At 43.3% G+C, this 21,146-nt stretch overlaps 1 protein-coding gene across 1 annotated transcript in view; it reads left to right on the forward strand.

The window, feature by feature from the left end:
• ZNF592 (zinc finger protein 592) overlaps nucleotides 1-21,146 on the forward strand; it is a 93,486-nt gene that overhangs the window by 66,584 nt on the left and 5,756 nt on the right. The window contains 3 exon segments of the mRNA XM_005280931.4: nucleotides 6,196-6,471; nucleotides 8,821-8,933; nucleotides 20,695-20,842. Coding sequence (XP_005280988.2) covers nucleotides 6,196-6,471; nucleotides 8,821-8,933; nucleotides 20,695-20,842 — 537 coding nt within the window.

Raw genomic sequence — 21,146 nt, forward strand, 5'->3', positions numbered from 1 at the left:
CCACGGGACTGGTGGACCTCCCGCAGGCATGCCGCCGAAGGCAGCCTGATGGCCGCCCTCACAGCGACCAGCAGGCCGCCCCCCGCGGCTTGCCACCCCAGGCATGTGCTTGCTGCGCTGGTGCCTGGAGCGGCCCCTGACTATTGGGCCTGGTCCTTACAAGGTAGATTCTGACACCATTGCTCCATGAATGCTATGAGAGAAGTTCTTCCTACCAGTCGGGGCATTTCTACAATGATGGTACTGGCAGCACAGCCACTGGAACTGGAGCCCACATTTTCCTCCTCTGAGGAATTTGACATGGGGGAAGGACTGACATCACTTCCATTAAGAGATGTCATCCCAGATAGAAGGTTCTGGATCCTCTAGGCCAGGGATCGGCAACCTTTGGCCCGCGGCCCATCAGGGAAACTCGCTAGCGGGCCGGGACGGTTTGTTTACCTGCAGCGTCCGCAGGTTCAGCCGATCGCAGCTCCCACTGGCCGCGGTTCGCCGTTCCAGGCCAATGAGGGCTGCAGGAAGCGGCATGGGCCGAGGGATGTGCTGACCGGTGCTTCCCGCAGCCCCCATTGGCCTGGAATGGCAAACCGTGGCCAGTGGGAGCTGCGATCGGCCGAACCTGCGGACGCTGCAGGTAAACAAACCGTCCTGGCCCGCCAGCGGATTTCCCTGATGGGCCGCATGCTGAAGGTTCCCAATCCCTGCTTTAGGCCCTGCCGTGACCTCCTAAGATGCGGTACCCTCCCCCCAGGACTGTTTTTAAACTGTGCCTTGAAGATCTCATCAAACCTATATTGGATCCCTCTCACTGGTTTTACAAGGGACTATGGGATCCATACTACAATATCCTGAATCAGTACACTTTCATTGGGAATCTCGCCATCCATCCATCCTTCCCTTTCTTCCCCCCCAGAGATCAGCCAGAGCTCCCTCAGCAGCCCATGGAAGGGGAGGAGGAAGAGCCAGATCTAGCAGTACTGCCAGTCCCAACAGGAGTATCGTCATCTCCATAGATTCCAAGGGTCCAAGACCAGAAGGGACCATTGTGCGCATCTTGTCTGACCTCCTGTATAACACAGGCCATAGAATTTCCCCAAAATAATTCCTAGATCAATCTTTTAGAAAAACATCCAATCTTGATTTTAAAACTGTCAGTGATGGAGAATCCACCATGACGCTTGATGTGGTGTTCCAATGGTTAGTTACTCTCACTGTTAAAAATTTACACCTTATTTCCAGGTTGAATTTGTCTAGCTTAAACTTCCAGCCATTGGATCATGTTAGAGTATTTTCTGCAAGATTGAAGTGCTTGTTATTAAATAATTGTTCCCCACATAGGTGCTCAGAGACTACTCAAGTCACCTCTTAATCTTCTCTTTGTCAAAATAGATACAGACAGACTCAAGGAATTCAGTCACTACAAAGCAGGCTTTCTATTGCTTTAATCATTCTTATGGCTCTTCTCTGAACCATCTCCAACTTATTAACATCCTTCTTAAATGTGGGCACCAGAACTGGACACAGTATTCTAGCAGCTTTTGCACCAGTGCCAAACACAGAAGTAAAATAACCTTTCTATTCCTACTTCAGATTCCCCTGTCTATCCAGCCCATGTTTGCATTAGCTATTTGGCCACAGCATCACACTGGTTCAGCTGATTATCCACCACAAACCCAAATCTTTTTCAGAGTCACTGCTTCCCATTCTGTAAATATGGGCTACATTCATTGCTCCTAGATGTGAACACATTTATATTTAGCCATATTACAATGCATATTGTTTGCTTGCACCCAGTTTACAAGGGGATCCAGATCATTCTGAATCAGTGACCTGTCCTCTTCATTATTTACCACTCTCCTGATTTTTTTGTGTCATCTGCAACCTTTATCAGTGATAATTTAATTTTCTTCCAGGTCACTGATAAAAATATGAAATAATATAGGGCCAATAACCGAACCCTGTATGACCCCACTGGAACGCTTTATGACAGTTCCCTGTTTACAATTACTTCTCCCACAAAGTCCAGAGTGCTTGGTTCTTTTTGTCTTAGGTAAAAGACAACTTGGGGTTCTTTGCCCTTCTCTTTTATAGTCCAGTGCACCTTTGAAATGGATTCTTCTGAAAGTCGTCTCCCCCTCCCCTCCCCCCCCCCCCCCCCCAAAAAAAAAAAAAAGTAAAGTTCATTCAAGTTGTGAGGAAGGAGATTTGGAGTCTCATGGTGAAGGAAATTCCATGCTGGTTTCTTCCCCAGCTGGTGTTTGCTAAAATGCAAATTGATCTGTTCTTGCAATCTCCTCCCCCTGCAATGAAGCTGAGTGGTTATCTCCTCCCCTTGTTGACTTCATGGTTTTGTTTACCTTTTATATAAATACATTCCCATTGTCTCTCAATGTACCTTCAAGGCGGCAGAACCACATTCATTTATCTAGGGTGGGGTAACTTCAGCCCTGCCTGGCAGAGACACTTTAAGAACGTAATTCCCAATATGTTTGTAATTTTGAATTTGTCCTCTGTTCATACACCACCCAGTAATATTAATAAGTACCGTATATATTCGTTCAGAAGCCAAATATTTTTGGTAAAAAAGTGGCGCATCAAAGAGCGGGGGTCAGCTTATAAACGGGTCTACACCAAAATTTGATAATTTTAAACTCTATGGAATCATTGAATTGAATATTTAATACATTGTTGTTTTGTTTACCTGTAGCGTTCACAGGCATGGAGCCCCTTAGCTCCCTGTGGTCACAGTTTGTCGTTCCCAACCAGTGGGAGCTGAGGGGCTCCGTGCCTGTGAACGCTCCAGGTAAACAAAACGTCCAGGCCCGCTAGAGGCTTACCCTAACGGGCCAGGAGCCAAAGTTTGCCCACCCCTGAAATATAGGGTTGACTTATGAAAGGGTCATAGAGTTTTTGCTATTTTTACCTAACCATCTTGAGGGGTCGGCTTATAAACGAAAGGGCTAATGAATGAGTATATACGATATGTTGTTGGCTTCCTATTGATATATTACATGACTCCTTTTAAATATAGGTTATGATATTAATGAGTTGGGGTACACTGACCTGGTCAGGCCAGCTGAAACTCACTACCAGATACATGAGTCCCTTGCCCTCTTGCACGGGGATGCTGTTAGGATCGCTGTCATGAGAAAACAGGAAATCCAAGATAAAGTGCGCCAGAGGGGCGCAAGGTCAGGACTCCAAAGAGGATGCCTTTCTAATCTTGTCAGTGGGACCCTTAAGGTATGCCTTTCCCACCATTCCTCTCTTATCTTAAGCTCTCAGGAAGATTCTTCAGAATAGGGCAGTGGTCATCCTTCTTGTTCCCAGATGGCCCAGACAGTATTGGTTCCCCAACTTTCTCCAGCCATCAGCACATCCACCCATCAGTATCCAGTCTTTCCCAGACCTCTTGATACAGACAGGACAGGGGCAAGATCAGACATCCTAATCTGGAGTCTCTCTACCTCAAGGATTGGTACTTGGATGGGCATTGAACCTACAGCAGACATGTTCAATAGCAGTTCAAGCCATCTTTAATAATAGCAGGAAGGAATCCCCAAAAAATTCTGCTTAGCTAAGTAGAGATTTTCTATTTGGGTTCAGCATCAACAGATGTCTCCAGAAGAGCTGGACACTCCCACTATTCTAGACTATCTGCTAACCCTGAAGACCTCAGGTCTTTCCCTTAGCTCCCTATGATTGCACTTAGCGGCAGTTAGTGCCTGCCACTTCCCTTGATAACCATTCATTTTCACCCATCCAGCAACTGTACATTTTCTAAAACATCACATTTGGAACCTTCCCCCCTGAAACTAAATGTGCTCCCACGTGGGATCTTAACTTGGTCCTCTCAGCATTAAGCAAGTAACTGTTTGAACCATTGCTGACATGTTTGCTGTCCTATCTATCTATGAAAGTCTCCCTTCTACTGGTCATCAGGTCACCTAGAAGGGTTGGAGAACTAGGAGACCTTATGGTTGCTCCAGCTTACGCAATTTTCCGTAAGGAAAAGGTTCATTGAGATTACACCCAAAATTCATCAACCTTTCATCTAAACCAGACAATACACCTCTCTTTGCCGAGCAACTTGTGATTAATGAAGGGAGGAGAAGAGACTTTTTCCCTGGGTGTGTGCTGGGCATTGGCATTTACTTACAAAGAACAAATTCATTTAGGAAATTGCCTGGATTGGCAGAATGGTTGAAGGGACAAGCGATCTCTTCTCAAAGATTTTCCAAGTGGATTTCAAGCTGTATTCTGCTCTATCAGTCATTTGATACCCCTCCCCTTCAAGGTGTGAGGGCCCACTCTACCAGAGTGAAGGCAGCTTCCCTAGCCTCACTTCATGAAGTGTGACTCATTGATATCTGTAAGGCAACAGTATGGAGCTCTATACATGCCTTCACAAGACATTATGCACTATGCAAGTCTCTGCAGCTGATGCATCCTTTCGATTGGTGGCCCTTGAGTCATCAGTACTGCGTAGGTTCTCACACCCTTCTCCTCAATGGGCTCTGCTTGTCAGTCATCCACAGTGGAATACACATAGGGAACAGCACTCACAGAAGCAGCATTATTTACCTTTTATAGCAAGTACAGTTTTTGAGTTCTGTGGTCACTATCTGTATTCCACTCCCCGCCCTTCTTTCTCTCTGCTTCAGATTCTGTACTTATTACTTGTGGTAGAGAGAGAACCTCTTGCCTGTTGGTTCACATCACCCCTTCTGCCCTCAGTCCAGACTCGCATGAGGAGAGGAGGAGCGTGGGTACAGACCAAGGCTATGTCTACACTATGCAACTTTTAGTGACACAACTGTGCTGTTACAGCCATGCTGCTAAAAGGCACGCAGGGTAGCCGCTGTTTGTCGGCAAGAGAGAGCTCTTATCGACCAAAAACTTCCACCCCCAACGAGCGGCATTAGCATTGTTGGCAAGAGAGCACTCCTGCTGACAAAGCGCTATTCGCACCAGCGCTTGTTGTTAAATAAACACAAAAACAAAAGATTTGTTGACACCTCCTGAACAACAAAAGTTTTGCCTTTTGCTTGCCAGTGAAGACAAAGCCTAACAGACACTGCATGAAAAATCTTCCTGTCTCAGGTGCATGGAAGACATGCATACCCTCACAGTGGAATACTACCCAGGGACCACACATCTCAAAGAACTCCAGTTACTAGACAAGATCAGTAACCTTTCTTTTTACAGCACTGACATTTTTAGGCAGATCAGGTAATGATACAGCCAGGTACCTCATCTGTTGTTTATTCTATCTATTGAGACAAAGTATTTAAAAAAAAAAAAAAAAACCACTTTGTGATTGGGGCAGTTGTTTTATATTGAAGCAAAAAAAGGTGTAAATGTTTTAAATACTTCATGTGTAACTAAGAGGGAAGATTTTAAAGAGCTAATGAGGACAGATTGAAAAGTGGGAAACCTATTCCATTTAGAAACATCTATGTTTCTACTGGTATTTCATATTTTCTGTGATTTACGTTCCTTGTACATTACATTTACATAAAAAGAAGGGGTTTGGTCATCATATTTTGTTTGTATTGGTTCATCACATTACATGGGGAATGGCAAATCCCCAGACCCATAATGCACCTGGCAAGTTGTTCAAGGTTGTTCGTACTGTATGGCCATGGTTCTCAAACTTTTTTTTTTTCGCAGACCACTTGAAAATTGCTGAGGGTCTCGGCGGACCACTTAATGATCTTTCCAAATGTTGTTTGTACCATTAGCTAACTATTGTAAAGTTCTTTTGCTTGCTGATTAGATAATGGAATCAATTTTTTAAAGACCTTTTGTGCCTTTGAATGAATGATTAAGGCACAAGACTGGGAGTTATGAGATCAAGGTTCTTTTACTGGCTCTGCACTCTAGTCACTGCACTTCTATGTGCCTGAATTTTCTCTCATTAAAAATGATATAACAACACTGACCTATCTAGCAGGGTAGTGGGGATTAATTTATTCATGTTCATAAGGCATGTTAAGATCTCAAGATGGGGAGCTAAATATAGAAGTGTTGTATTATCCTAAATTATTAGCAATGCTACTCGAACAACTCTTCTGTCAGATCTTTCTAGCCTATTTCAGGGGCAGAAGCTTGGTGGGGATTTAGGAGTACCTCAGTGCTATGTTATTTGAACTGTATTTGATTCTGATGCTCAATTCCCTTATTACTAATCAGGCTGTTCATGGGCTCCCCCCATATCCTGAGGATGTCTCTAACCTTCGACCGAAGCCTCAGACAACATCCAGCAACCAAGTTCTTACACCACCCAAGGAGTTGTCAGTAGCCAATGGTACTTCCCATACCGCTTTGCCAAGGAAGGACACAAGAGTGGAACACAACTCCGAATCAAAACCCATCGTAAAAAGTGTTGGTTGGACTTGTAGGGAGTGTTCACAATGGAACCCTGATCGGGAAAACTATGTGTCCCATATGAAGAAAATCCATGGAAAGGTAAGGAGCCAAATGAAACCTTTCATAGAATCATAGAACTGGAAGGGTCCTCAAGAGGTCATCTAGTCCAGTCCCCTGCACTCAAGGCAGGACTAAGTATTTCAGGCATGTTTCTTCCTGTTTATAAGCTTTTGGCAATAGAACTACGAGTCATTAATATTTCGATCAAATAGAAACCCAGTAGCTGTTCACCAGCACTGTCCAACATAGCCAACATAGTGAGAGCATAGCCAGAAACAAAACATTGACCTGACCTGCTGCAAGCATATTGGGCAGGGGTTCTCAAACTGGGGGTCGGGACCTCTCAGGGGGTCGCGAGTTATTACACGGGGGGGTTGCGAGCTGTCAGCCACCACCCCAAGCCCCGCTTTGCCTCCAGCATTTATAATGGTGTTAAATATATTAAAAAGTGTTTTTAATTTATAAGGGGGGTCGCACTCAGAGGCTGACTATGTGAAAGGGGTCATCAGTACAAAAGTTTGAGAACCACTGATAATTGGGTCTTCTTGAATAGCATGATCTATACTTCGGCATGTCACCCTTTCCTCTGCTCCTTCCCTTACTGCATGTCACATCCAGTTTCCTTTTCCGCATACTTTGGTAAGTGAATGGTGAGCTGTATCTGTTCCCAGTCACTGGTATGACAGCTACACTGGCTGGGATTCCAGGTTTTGTATTGATTGCTGTTGGATTGTGTTTGTGGTTTCCCTCAGCAACTGCCAATACTCTTCACTTAGCACTGTGATCTGGCCATGACAATAGCAGTTCCACTCTGCTAACCAACTCAGCACAACATAGATAGCAATTTGAGTAAAAGTAATTGGAAGCAACATTGTAGTTTAGATGGAGACTGGCCTCCATCCATATATGCATTTAAAGATGAAGGGGAAAAGGCACTTCCTCTATATGATATTTTATTATTTGCTAAATAGTATGGGGAATTGTCTGCTGTTAAGTATCTAACCCTGAGAGACTCTGTTGTAAGGAATTTGTGCAAGGTGCAGAGGTGAGGTTGCTGTAGGAACCATAAATCTGAATTTTCTGACTTTTGTAAGCCTAAAATCTTGTGTTGCATTGACATGGGTTTTTGCACAGATTGGTGTCAGAATGGGCTTTTCATGGCTAGCACCAGCTCATTGACAAAACATAGGCCAGGTTTTCTTGTACAGTCAAACTCTTAATACCTCAGGGTAAATGTACTGAGTCATTAATGTGTTGAGTCACACGTAACTGGAGCCCTGTGAACAGCAGCCATGAAAGTCTGAATTGTCCCATTTCATAAATACAAGAAGGGGAAAGATGGGAGTGGTAGATGTCCCATTTGATAAACACAATGTGGGGAATGAAAGTACTCATTAAGTATTGAAGGATTTTTTTTTTAAGAAATGAGCTAATGCATGTATGTGATGAGATTTAATTCTGGCAAATGCGGCTGATAACAAGGGTGTAATCCCATTTACACCGTGAAGGATGCCAGATAGAAAATAAATGTATAGGGGGATTTGGAGTCATTAATGAATATGGCTCATAGTGTGATGCTAATGCTACCTAGGGCCTGCTGTTTTTCAGGAGAAGAGAATGGGTAGGTGGTTTTGAGTCTTGCCAGTGCCTGCTTTCATACCCTGCTCTGACAAGGGAGGAGACAGGAGAAGGTGATACTCAGTATTTTTCCCTCTCCCCTCCCAGCATTAGCACAAAGAGCTGGTGGGGACAAGAGAAGTACATAGTTCTGAGAGGACTGGGTGTAGGATGGGCACAGGAGTGCAGTGGTGGTCAGTGGATTAATTTCATGTAGGATCCTATAGTGAAGTCAGCCTCTTTTTCTGTCAAGGACCTTTTCTCCTGACTCCAAGATGGGTGTCTCGGCTTGCAGATAATGGTCTCCTATCCCTACAGGTCTTCTAGTTACACCAGATCTTCCTCCTTCAGCAGTAAGGGCGGTCTTCTGTTGTTAAGGAGGAAACTGTAATCAATTCCCCCTCTGTCTTCAGGAGCATGAAGATGTTTCTTCCTGTCACCAAGAAGTGAAGAGAGTTAGATCAATACCCAGTAGCAGAAGTAATTAATGATACTTTTTTTTTTTTTTAAGAGCAAGATTGTTCTTGAGCTGCTTCCGATCTTTACCTGTTTAAAGTTGAGATCAATGAGGACAGCCCACTTTCAGGCTGGCTAATTTGGGGATCCCAAAAATCTTGAAATTGTTCTTTTGAGGTACCTCAGTTAAAGGGGTTTCTCTCTGGGGGTAGACACTGTGCTGCTCCCTTGCTATTCATCCCTTAATTTGCGTCAAGTAGCCAAAAGAAGCTAGCTGGCTTCTGTTGTTAAAAGATGTTTCTGTTCTTCTGCTAGTCTGTGAAGAGATATCCCTGTCGGCAGTGTGAGCATTCGTTCAACGATTTCAGCAGTCTGGGCAGACACATTCGCAATAATCATGACACAGCAAAGAAAGTTTACACTTGCTGGTGAGTACCCAACACTGCTTTCCAAGCTTTCCCACAGATTGGTCCATCTTTCATGTTTAAAAGCCCTTTGTAATAGATCATGTCTGCTCTGTCTACTCTAGAATGTAAATTACATAAGAACATAACATAAGAACGGCCCTACAGGGTCAGACCAAAGGTCCTTCTAGCTCAGTATCCTGTCTTCCGACAGTGGCCCCAGAGAGCATGAACAAAACAGGTAATCATCAAGTGATCCATCCTCTGTCACCCATTCTGAGCTTCGGGCAAACAGAGGCTAGGGACACCATCCCTGCACATCCTGGCTAATAGCCATTGGTGGACCTATCCTTCATGAATTTATCTAGTTCTTTTTTGAACCCTGTTATAGTCTTGACCTTCACTGTCTTTCCTCTGGCAAAGAGTTCCACAGGTTGACTGTGCATTGTGTGAAGAAATACTTCCTTTTGTTTGTTTTAAACCTGCTGCCTATTAATTTCATTTGGTGACCCCTAGTTCTTGTGTTATGAGTAGGAGTAAATAACACTTCCTTGTTTGTTTTCTCCGATTACACTGGAGGGTGAGTAAGAAGAGGAATAGGTTAGACATGAGTGACTTTTTGGCTTTTTTATTGCAATTTTCCTGGAGACTTGGGGTGAGGTTTAAAACTGAGTTCTGTAGGTGTATCTGAGAGTACAGTCTCACACACCGGCAGAATGGCCAGTGAAACACTGGGCCTGATTCTCCTGTTGATAAATTGTATGGTCAATTGCTTGGCCACCCTTTGGTTCATTATGAAATATATTTGGCAGGGTAGATTTGATTTAAGTCAAATTGATTTAAATCTTGATTGAAATCATGATTTAAATCACTAGTCAGGAAGACTTGATTTAATCATGGATTTCTACATAAAAGTTCATTCTTGTTGGTTGTTATAACCTTAATACATATTCTTCACAACTCAGAGATAGATGTAGGTTTCATTTTTGGAAAGTGTACACTATACATTTTTTAAGTGATTTATTTTGAAAACTTTTCAGATTAGTTTTACAGCTATTTCAGAAAATGAATGATTGTTTGGTTATTTCATTTACTAAAGGTAATTGAAGCAGATATTTATGAAGTCGTTGGGAGGTGAACTATCTCCAATTCAACAGGTTAATCATTAATATTTGGAGGATTTTCTTGCCATGCTGTATTAGGAGGAGAACATCACCAGACAGACATTTACATTGTTTTATTTAACTAAAACAACAATTTAAATATTCTGGATTTTTTTTCTTCAACAGCAAACATATATTTTAACAAAACAAGCATATGAATTTTTGAATTTAGTTACATGTTCAAGTTTTTTAAAACCAGGTTTATTTTTGTTAAAATTCTTTTTAACTAAAATAGTTAAATGAAATATTTAATATATATATAGAGAGATATAGATATAGATATAGATATATATATAGATATATAGATTGTCAGCCAGCTCAACACGAACAACCTAAAATATTGGCTTCTGCAGCTAACTCGGTCGTCTTCATCTTCATTTTCCTGTTTGTTCACAATCTGGAAAAGAAAAACAAGCTTTCCTGCTTTTTGAGGTCCCAAACGATTTCTCAATTTGGAATGAATTAGTCCAAAGGGAGAAAATATTCTTTCTACACCAGCAGAAGAAGCTACTGCTGTTAAAAGTGAGATTATCACTTCAACAGTCTCTGAATCCAAGCTGCTTAAGTGACTTCCACCAGTTTACTGGTGTGACTTTCTTTAAAAAATCATCAGTAAACATATATTTCTTGAATGGTTCACCCTTATAGTGGCATTATGGAGGGATGATTGCCGGATGTCCATGTCATAGCCAACTCCTCTTCTTCAGCAGTTAAGGTTTAACCCTGGTACTGAGTATTGAGAATATTTGCAAGAAAATGAGCTGGAGACTGTGCTCGTCCCATTCTTTTTTTTTAATGCTTGTAATTTAACTCTGTCATTGCATATTTCTCTTTTTAATATCTCGCTCAGTTCCTTCCAAATTTCAACAGCGTCAGCAATAAAACAGCTATTTCCCTGCCTTTTGTTCAAGACTACAGAAATAGGCTTCAGGGTACTTGGCATGTGTTCAACATTTCTCTTAAGCCCAATATTGAGAACTTTGGCTGTGATGGTGCCATCTATTTTTTCACAGTTTTGTTCACAAACTGTCATCAGATTAGGCCAGTTCTTGATATAGTGCTCAAAACAGTCCACTACTAAGTTCCATTGCATGTCTTGTGGAAGAGTTAGCTTGGTTCCTCCCACTTTTTTCAGAGCAGCTGCTGCAAAGTGGTTGTTACAGAAGTATTTTGTAATTTCAACAATGTTAGCACTTTATTGCTGGAACACTGAAGTCTTTGGCTGGGAGGTGCATTAAATGAACACTGCAACCGTATGTTATTAGCTTGGGACTCTCTTCTAAAAAATTTCTTCTCATCTTGGGTACATTTGCAGGATTGTCTGTGACCAAGCTGCATACTAGACTTTTTTGAATTTTTTTTTTCATAGTTTGTTATAGCTTTCACTGCTGCTACTTGTAAGTATTCTGCTGTGTGTGCATTTCCTGATGTATCAATTGTTTCTGTAAGGAAGACATTCCCTTCTTCTGTTGTCACACAAGCACATACAACAGGATCATTGTGGACATTGCTTCACCCATCAAGACTCAGGTTAACAATTTTACCCTCTAGACCTTTTGCACACTGCTCAATTTCTCTTTCATACACTTGATCCAGCAATTTGCCTGTGACATCTGCTCTGGTGGGAAGACTGTATCCTGCTCTTAATGACTGAACCATGTTAATGAAGTGTGGGTTCTCAATTATACAGAAAGGAGAGTTCGTTGCGCAAAAAAAGGGCAATTTTTTCATCAATTACCTCTTTTTGTAATCTGCTGGTTCTTATCACAAACTTATCTATGACTGTTTCTGGACGATGGAGATTTTTTTTTCCTTTTTGCTACAGGTGATATACTGTGGCTACGTGACATACATGATGTGACTGAAACACTATCATTGGCAGATAACTCTGAAACTATACAAAATGATGGTGAGCTTGAAGGTGGATAGTCTTCAGAATCCTGTATGTTGAGGATGGATTCTCCTAAACAAAATAAGTCAATGCAGTTATTTAATTATTATTACCATACTGTTCATTTAGTATTACTCGTTGCATTCACTGACACTCAGTACTACTTTAAAGGTGAAATTGTAAAAGGAAGATCTGCCTATTTCAGTATTTATTTTTTTATCACAACTTTATCTAAAATTATAGTACCAGGGAGTAACAACTATATTTTTTGCTCAAACATGAGAATTCAAGAATAGTCCAGAAAGACGACAAGCAGTCCTTAAGAAAGAAGTATGAAATAAAAAAGTTTACCAACCTGAAGAACCTGCATGTTCAGACATGTTCCTTTCATCATCTTCAACGTAGCTTCCTCCTGAGAAGGAACGCTTCTCATGATGTTGTTTCATTCGGGCAACCAGGCCTTGCATTTCTTTGTTTCGCTGTTTGCATTTTGCGCACATGCCTGTCTTACCCACAGGTAGAGGAACTTCATTAAAATATTCCCAAACTGGGTCTCTTTTACGGCCTGCTGCCATTATAGGTTTTCCTTTCTAGTGAGAGAAAGGTATGGGAGATCTCAAATCAATGAAGGCTATGCTCAGAAAGACCTCAAGACTTCTGGAATATGCTGCTCAAACAGTTTCATTTTTGTTTCTACTGCCTGGCCCTCCCTTCTCACATTTGTCTCCATACTTCTTCTCCTTGTCCAGCTCTATTCCACCCCCAACAATCTTCTATTCGTTGAACTTTTTGAAACTTTGCACTTTTAGAGAGAGGTAAGGGATTGACCCTGTGTATAGGGTTGAGGTCTGTTATTTCTCACCTCTCCATATTATTTATTTATTTATTTATTTATTTAAAAACATTTTTGCTGTTAACAAGCATGTTATATCTGGAGACACAAATCCACAGTTTGAGAACTGCAAAACTAAGCATCTCTGATGGTATCTTCTAGACTGAGCCCCATTGGGTCGATAGAAAGATTAACCTAAATAACCTATACAGAAGCCCCTGGAACACCATAAGATTGGGTCCCTAATCCATGAACTATTGGAACTCATTTACAAAACTTTTCTTAAACATTACATGAATATATTGTCTCACTATAGAATTAAAATTTATAATCCCTATTCCATGATGAGATATCTTTGAGCTATAATTGATCTTAATTAAAACTGTTTAAATAGGTTTTTTCCTCAAAAAGCACTTTATCAAAAAAATCTGATTTAAATAAAATCTGTTTTTTTTAAATAGAACAGGAGTACTTGTGGCACCTTAGAGACTAACAAATTTATTAGAGCATAAGCTTTCGTGGACTACAGCCCACTTCTTCGGATGCATACAGCATGGAATAAATATTGAGGAGATATACATACACACATACAGAGAGCATAAACAGGTGGCAGTTGTCTTACCAACTCTGCGAGGCCAATTAATTAAGAGAGAGAAAAAAAAACTTTTGAAGTGATAATCAAGATAGCCCAGTACAGACAGTTTGATAAGAAGTGTGAGAATACTTACAAGGGCAGATAGATTCAATGTTTGTAATGGCTCAGCCATTCCCAGTCCTTATTCAATCCTGAGTTGATTGTGTCTAGTTTGCATATCAATTCCAGCTCAGCAGTCTCTCCTTGGAGTCTGTTTTTGAAGTTTTTCTGTTGTAATATAGCCACCCGCAGGTCTGTCATTGAATGACCAGACAGGTTAAAGTGTTCTCCCTCTGGTTTTTGAGTATTATGATTCCTGATGTCAGATTTGTGTCCATTAATTCTTTTGCGGAGAGACTGTCCGGTTTGGCCAATGTACATGGCAGAGGGGCATTGCTGGCACATGATGGCATATATCACATTGGTAGATGTGCAGGTGAACGAGCCCCTGATGGTATGGCTGATGTGATTAGGTCCTATGATGATGTCACTTGAATAGATATGTAGACAGAGTTGGCATCGGGCTTTGTTACAAGGATAGGTTCCTGGGTCAGTGGTTTTGTTCAGTGATGTGTGGTTGCTGGTGAGTATTTGCTTTAGGTTGGGGGGGTTGTCTGTTAGCGAGGACAGGTCTGTCTCCCAAGATCTGAGAGTAAAGGATCATCTTTCAGGATAGGTTGTAGATCTCTGATGATGCGCTGGAGAGGTTTTAGTTGGGGGCTGAAGGTGACAGCTAGTGGTGTTCTGTTGTTTTCTTTGTTGGATCTGTCTTGTAGGAGGTGACTTCTGGGTACTCGTCTGGCTCTGAAACCTACTGACCGCTACACTTACCTACATGCCTCCAGCTTCCATCCAGGACACACCACACGATCCATTGTCTACAGCCAAGCTCTAAGATATAACCGCATTTGCTCCAATCCCTCAGATAGAGACAAGCACCTACAAGATCTCTATCAAGCATTCTTAAAACTACAATACCCACCTGCTGAAGTGAAAAAACAGATTGACAGAGCCAGACGAGTACCCAGAAGTCACCTCCTACAAGACAGGCCCAACAAAGAAAATAACAGAACACCACAGGCTGTCACCTTCAGCCCCCAACTAAAACCTCTCCAGCGCATCATCAGAGATCTACAACCTATCCTGAAAGATGATCCTTTACTCTCTCAGATCTTGGGAGACAGACCTGTCCTCGCTAACAGACAACCCCCCAACCTAAAGCAAATACTCACCAGCAACCACACATCACTGAACAAAACCACTGACCCAGGAACTTATCCTTGTAACAAAGCCCGATGCCAACTCTGTCCACATATCTATTCAAGTGACATCATCATAGGACCTAATCACATCAGCCATACCATCAGGGGCTCGTTCACCTGCACATCTACCAATGTGATATATGCCATCATGTGCCAGCAATGCCCCTCTGCCATGTACATTGGCCAAACCGGACAGTCTCTCCGCAAAAGAATTAATGGACACAAATCTGACATCAGGAATCATAATACTCAAAAACCAGAGGGAGAACACTTTAACCTGTCTGGTCATTCAATGACAGACCTGCGGGTGGCTATATTACAACAGAAAAACTTCAAAAACAGACTCCAAGGAGAGACTGCTGAGCTGGAATTGATATGCAAACTAGACACAATCAACTCAGGATTGAATAAGGACTGGGAATGGCTGAGCCATTACAAACATTGAATCTATCTGCCCTTGTAAGTATTCTCACACTTCTTATCAAACTGTCTGTACTGGGCTATCTTGATTATCACTTCAAAAGTTTTTTTTTCTCTCTCTTAATTAATTGGCCTCGCAGAGTTGGTAAGACAACTCCCACTTGTTTATGCTCTCTGTATGTGTGTATATATATCTCCTCAATATTTATTCCACGCTGTATGCATCCGAAGAAGTGGGCTGTAGTCCACGAAAGCTTATGCTCTAATAAATTTGTTAGTCTCTAAGGTGCCACAAGTACTCCTGTTCTTTTTGTGGATACAGACTAACACGGCTGCTACTCTGAAACCTGTTTTTTTAAATGTATTTATTTTTTTAAAATCATTGATTTTTATCCACCCTGATATTCAAGAGACCAAATAGCCAGTATCAGTCAGGTTTATGGCTAAAACTCAATAATATAGTACAGGGAAAAGGTTCAATGTGCTACCAGTCTCTGGGAAGCTGTCTTGTGCAGCGCTGTTACCCTCATTTTACACAGATGGAATGCTCCCAAAGTTACACATTTCAGCTAGGAGTATTTATAGGATGATTTTACAAGTTACAAAACTCTTTACCCATCACTAAAATCCAGCCTATCATTTTATCCCATTTCCTTAACTTGTTCTGTAGCTTTCTTTATTTTTGTTTTGGACACTAAATTCCAGGTACTGGTCTGTGAAGGTACCTCTCTAGCTTGTACTAAGACATAGAATTAAGATACCTTGAGTTTGACAAGTTTCCTATAGTCTTATGGTCAGTTGTACTATTGCAGAGTATTGTGGGATGTAGCTTAGCCTGAGTGAACAGAACTCAGGGAAAATAAGTCAGTTCAGCTCTTACAACTAACCAGGGATTCGTATAATATGGTATAGACTAACCTAACGTGTGTGTTGGCTAACACGCCATGGCCTTGCACCTTGTGTAGTCAGGTACACTTGTGGAAAATCAATGTGAAGTCTGTGTAAAATGCTATCAAAACAACAGTTAATCTGTACATCTTATACCCACTTTATGCAAATGTAAGTGACTGCTTCAGAATACTGAAGAATCATTGGACCCATTGGATCTTTTTAGGGATGAGATGCTTCAGGAGATTGGAAATGGGATTCTGGGTCTTTCATCTCTACTTCATCACTTTGAATGTAGCTAAGTAGTTTGGCAGTGAATGACAGTGATTGCCATCTATTGGCTGTTCAAAGGATTATAGTTGTGACCAGGGACTCAGTCCAGTGGGGAAAGTATGCATGTTACAAACTGGAACCCTTCTCCTCATGGAGAGATCATTGTGTCCAGCATCAGACCCTGGTCTGGACACTTTCCCTGCATGGTTCTCACACTCTGCAATGTCATCCACTGACCCTCATTCATCACGTCCTTCTAAAAGAAAATCTTTTCTCTCCCACGCTGATGGGAACAAATGGGTCCCTCATCCTCTGAGGCATGCCCAGCAGAATACCATCCCCACGAAGTCAGTTGTCTCAATATTCTCAGAGAGCAGACATAGCTCCAGAGACTGTCCGAGTACCTGCGGTACCGGAGCTAAGCAAAGGTCTAAAGACCCTAAGCGGGCAGACATCAGCACTGTCTCTCAGCGCCAGAGACCGAGGCACAAGAGCTTCAAGAATGGTGTCGACTGCCCCAACCAGGTCAACTTCGGTCATCATGGCACCAACAAAACCACTGGAACCGACAGCTCTACTAGCACCAACAAAACTGCCAGCACCGAGCAAGTTCTCGAGTCCATCTTCTGGTGCTGTAGCGAAGCGAGACTCTCCAGTGTGGCGTCTCCTGCTGGTCGTCCTGGGAATTAGCTCTTGTCCAACCCAGAGCGCCCTCTGCAGGCCAGTGTCTCAACTGCCTTAGGGTCCCCATGTCCCTCCCAGATCCTGGTGCCCCTTACCTCAGGGTGGTTCTGCCCCAGCAGTACCCCCGCTCTGGGTCACCCCTCCCAGGGGAACCTCCAGCCCTCTAAATCCACCTTGCCTCAGTGGTTACTGCCTGTTGTCATCTAGCCCCCGCTCACTGGGGCAAACTGCAGTCTGTAAAAGGCCACTCATCATTGACAAGGGGATCGGACCAGCTGCCTGTGCCTGTGTCTGGGCTGCACCTCCCAGCCCCAGTACCTGCATAGGCCTTTACCAAGGCCTCAGCCTGGGGAGTTGCCAGGCTGGAGCTCCCCAGCCCTGCTCTGCTCCAGGTACCCTTTTCTTCCCGGCAGCCAGGTCCTTCTCTCTCCACAACTAGAGAGAGACTCCTTCAGCTCCTGGCCCCTAGCCCTCTTAGCAGAGCCAGCTGGGCCCTAATTGAGCTGGCCACACCTGTGGCTGCTTCCCCAATCAGCCTAGCCTGGCTGCTTTTTACCCTGTTCTCCAGGAGTGGGGCAGCTGCTTCATCACTTCTTCATCTCTACTTCATCACTTTGAATGTAGCTAAGTAGTTTGGCAGTGAATGACAGTGATTGCCATCTGATGGCTGTTCAGAGGATTATAGTTGTGACCAGGGACTCAGTCCAGTGGGGAAAGTACGCACGTTACAAAACTGACACCATAACTGGAACCCTTCTCCTGATGGAGAGATCATTGTGTCCAGGTTTATGGCTAAAACTCAATAATATAGTATAGGGAAAAGGTTCAATGTGCTACCAGTCTCTGGGAAGCTGTCTTGTGCAGCGCTGTTACCCTCATCTTACACAGATGGAATGCTCCCAAAGTTACACATTTCAGCTAGGAGTATTTATAGGATGATTTTACAAGTTACAAAACTCTTTACCCATCACTAAAATCCAGCCCATCATTTTATCCCATTTCCTTAACTTGTTCTGTACCTTTCTTTATTTTTGTTTTGGACACTAGATTCCAGGTACTGGTCTGTGAAGGTACATCCCTAGCTTGTACTAAGACATAGAATTAAGATACCTTGAGTTTGACAAGTTTCCTATAGTCTTATTGTTGCTTTTAACCCTGTTCTCCAGGAGTGGGGCAGCTGCCCCACTACAGGTGCTCAAGAGAATGCACCTCTGCCTCGGCACCAATACATCTGCCGGTGCCAATGATGCTCCTCCCCAGGAGTTCAGATACCCGAAGGACCTGCTTGTATCACCACTATTCAAACACAATCTCCCTCCACTTCTGTCCACTTCTCCGGAATCACAGCATTGCTCTTTTTCTCCTCCGAGGACGGCACCCCCCCTTCCTCCACAAGGAAAAGAAGGAAGAGTACTCCGTCCCATCCTTATACTCGGGACAGACAGAAAAGGAGTCCTCTACACATCCCCACAACCGGACTAGGGCCCTGGTACGGACTGCCATGGATTCAACCCCATATGCCACTCCCTTCACATTGGCCATATTGGGATCCATGGGCTATGCACAGAGCACAGTTTGGGAAGCCTCCCATAGAGGAAAGCCAAAGGCCTACACATTCGTCATCTCCATCGGTCTCTCGACCACCAGAGACTGAGCTTCTCCCTATAGTGGACGAGGACGGAAAAAACGGAGGAAGAAGTTCCACTGCCACTCCATTTCTCCTCCTCTTCCCCTGATGAGGCTATCTTGGCTCCACCCCCTACGTCAGCCGACGACTTTAAACACATTCAGGAGTTCTTTTGCCGGATAGCAGACTTCCTCCAGATTCCTTTGGAGGAAGTGAAAGAACAGTATAAACTGCTCAACATCCCGCAGACATCCTCATCCTCCAAAATGAGGCCCTTCTCGACCCTGCCAGGGTGCTATGGCAGACCCCAGCATCCATCCCACTGACCTGCAAGCAGGCAGACAAAAAATATTATGATATTATGTTCCCACAAAGGACATGGAAGCTTTTTCTAACCCCATTCCAAATTCCTTACTTGTCAATTCCAACCTCGATCCACCCCTTATGACAGGGGTTGGAAGCGATTGATCCTATTTGGCTGCAAGGCTTATTCATCTGCTATGCTCCAATTCCGAATATTCAACTACGAGGCTCTCATTGCCAAATACAATTATCTCAATTATTCCAAAATACAGAAACTCTGCCAAGACTTTCCTGATGACAAAAAGGAGCAACTCCAGGCACTCGTATCCAAAGGATACCTTTTGGCCCATAGAGCTTTACAAGCTTTCTTGGACTTCGTGGATACTGCTGCCCATTCCATCGCAACTGCCGTAGTCCTGAGGCGGGCATCCTGGCTGCACCTCTCCAGCCTCCCTAAGAAGGTACAAACCACTGTCGAGAGCCTACCCTTTGAGAGCCCAAAATTATTTGCAGTGCATACGAATGAATCTCTACACTCCTTTAAGGACTCTCTAGCAACTCTCCACTCTCTTGGCATTTACACACTAGCGCTGAAGAGTCAACTGGGGAAATACCAAGCTCCCCTGCAGTCCTGACCACCACAGTACACTCCCGATCAACAGTACAACACCAAAAGACATCGACAGAAACCCCCTACCAAGCGCAGACATACGACTCGTCAAGGGGCTACCTCTCACACATCTTTGGCCAAACAATTTTGAAGGTGTGGTTAAGGCCCTGAGAACCCTCCCCCTGTTCCAGTCACAAAAACTATCTGCAACATCCCACCAGTTTGGCGACCGTCTAGACCCTTTCTTTCCATCATGGCAGCTAATTATCTCGGACAAGTGGGTTCTAAAGATCATCAAGGAAGGATACTCCATCCCATTCCTATCTATGCCACCCATCCATGCTCTCTTCCTGTCCCACTTCAGGAACCCTTCTCACATACACATTCTACAAGAAGAAATAAACCACCGTCTGCAACTGGGAGCCATAGAGTCAGTCCCATCCCACCAGAGACAGAAGGGGTTTTACTCCCATTATTTTCTGATCCAAAAGAAATCTGGTGGGTGGAGACCAATCCTTGACCTGTGAAACCTAAACAAGTTTGTCAAACTGCAACGCTTCAAGATGGTTATCCTCTCCACCATTATCCCAGCACTGGAATGGGGAGACTGGTTCTCAGCCCTCAACCTACAAGTCACTATTTTCACATCACAATACACCCTGCGCACAAATGGTTCCTCCAGTTCATCATAGCGGCTGATCATTATTGATTGTAAATGCTTTGAGGCAGGGACTGTTTGTACAGGACCTAGCACAGTGGGGCCCTGATCTCAGTTGGGGCCTCTAATTTGCTACTGGAATATAAAATAATGGATTATCGTGCCACAGGGCTCCTTGTTGTTTTTGTAGATACAGACTAACACGGCTACCCCTCTGATACTCGTTATTTGTAATTTCTGTACCTTTCATACTTGGGAATCTTGCTTTATTACTTACTGTAGCAAACTTAACTTTAAGTAGATGAAGTATTTTGTCAGAGATGCTAATAAATAATAAAATGCTATGTAGTGTAGGGAGCACTCCTGCATCTTCTGAGATGATCTAATTAGTCAGAATTCAGAGACTAAAAACACCTATCTGTAGCCAGTGACATTTCTTACTGGCTCACAATTCTGCATTACCAACAGGCTGCCTGAAATTAAATCAGCAGATATGTGCTTTTCACTTCACTAGTAACTTTCTTCTTTTATGCTTTTAAGGTTCTGCACAGATGAAAATCAAACATTTGCTCAGCCTTCCATGCTGGAGAATCACATCAGCCTCATGCACGGCATCAAAAACCCGGACCTGTCCCAGATGTCCAAAGCAAAAGCTCCAGAGTGTGATTCAACAAAAGTAATTTACATGGTTGTACTGAAAAATAAATGTATTTGACTTGTTTATAAATAGTGGCTGGTGGAGCCCTCTACCCCCTCCTGCCCCATTCTCCACCTACCAGATTGCGGGGGGAGATTGGGGTTTATATCCTGCAGCAGGGTGGTGGTACTAGGGGCTTTAGCCCCGCAGGGGGCATCAGGGCACAAGACAGGTGCCCCAGCAGGCACTGCGCTCTGGGGCAGGTTGTGCGTGTCTTGTGGGTCTCGAACTTCTGAAGATTATTGTATGTAGCTCGGAAGGTTATTAAGTTTGGTGACCCCTGATATATACTTAC

Source organism: Chrysemys picta, chromosome 10, assembly GCF_011386835.1.
Source record: "Chrysemys picta bellii isolate R12L10 chromosome 10, ASM1138683v2, whole genome shotgun sequence".
NCBI lineage: Eukaryota > Metazoa > Chordata > Testudines > Emydidae > Chrysemys > Chrysemys picta.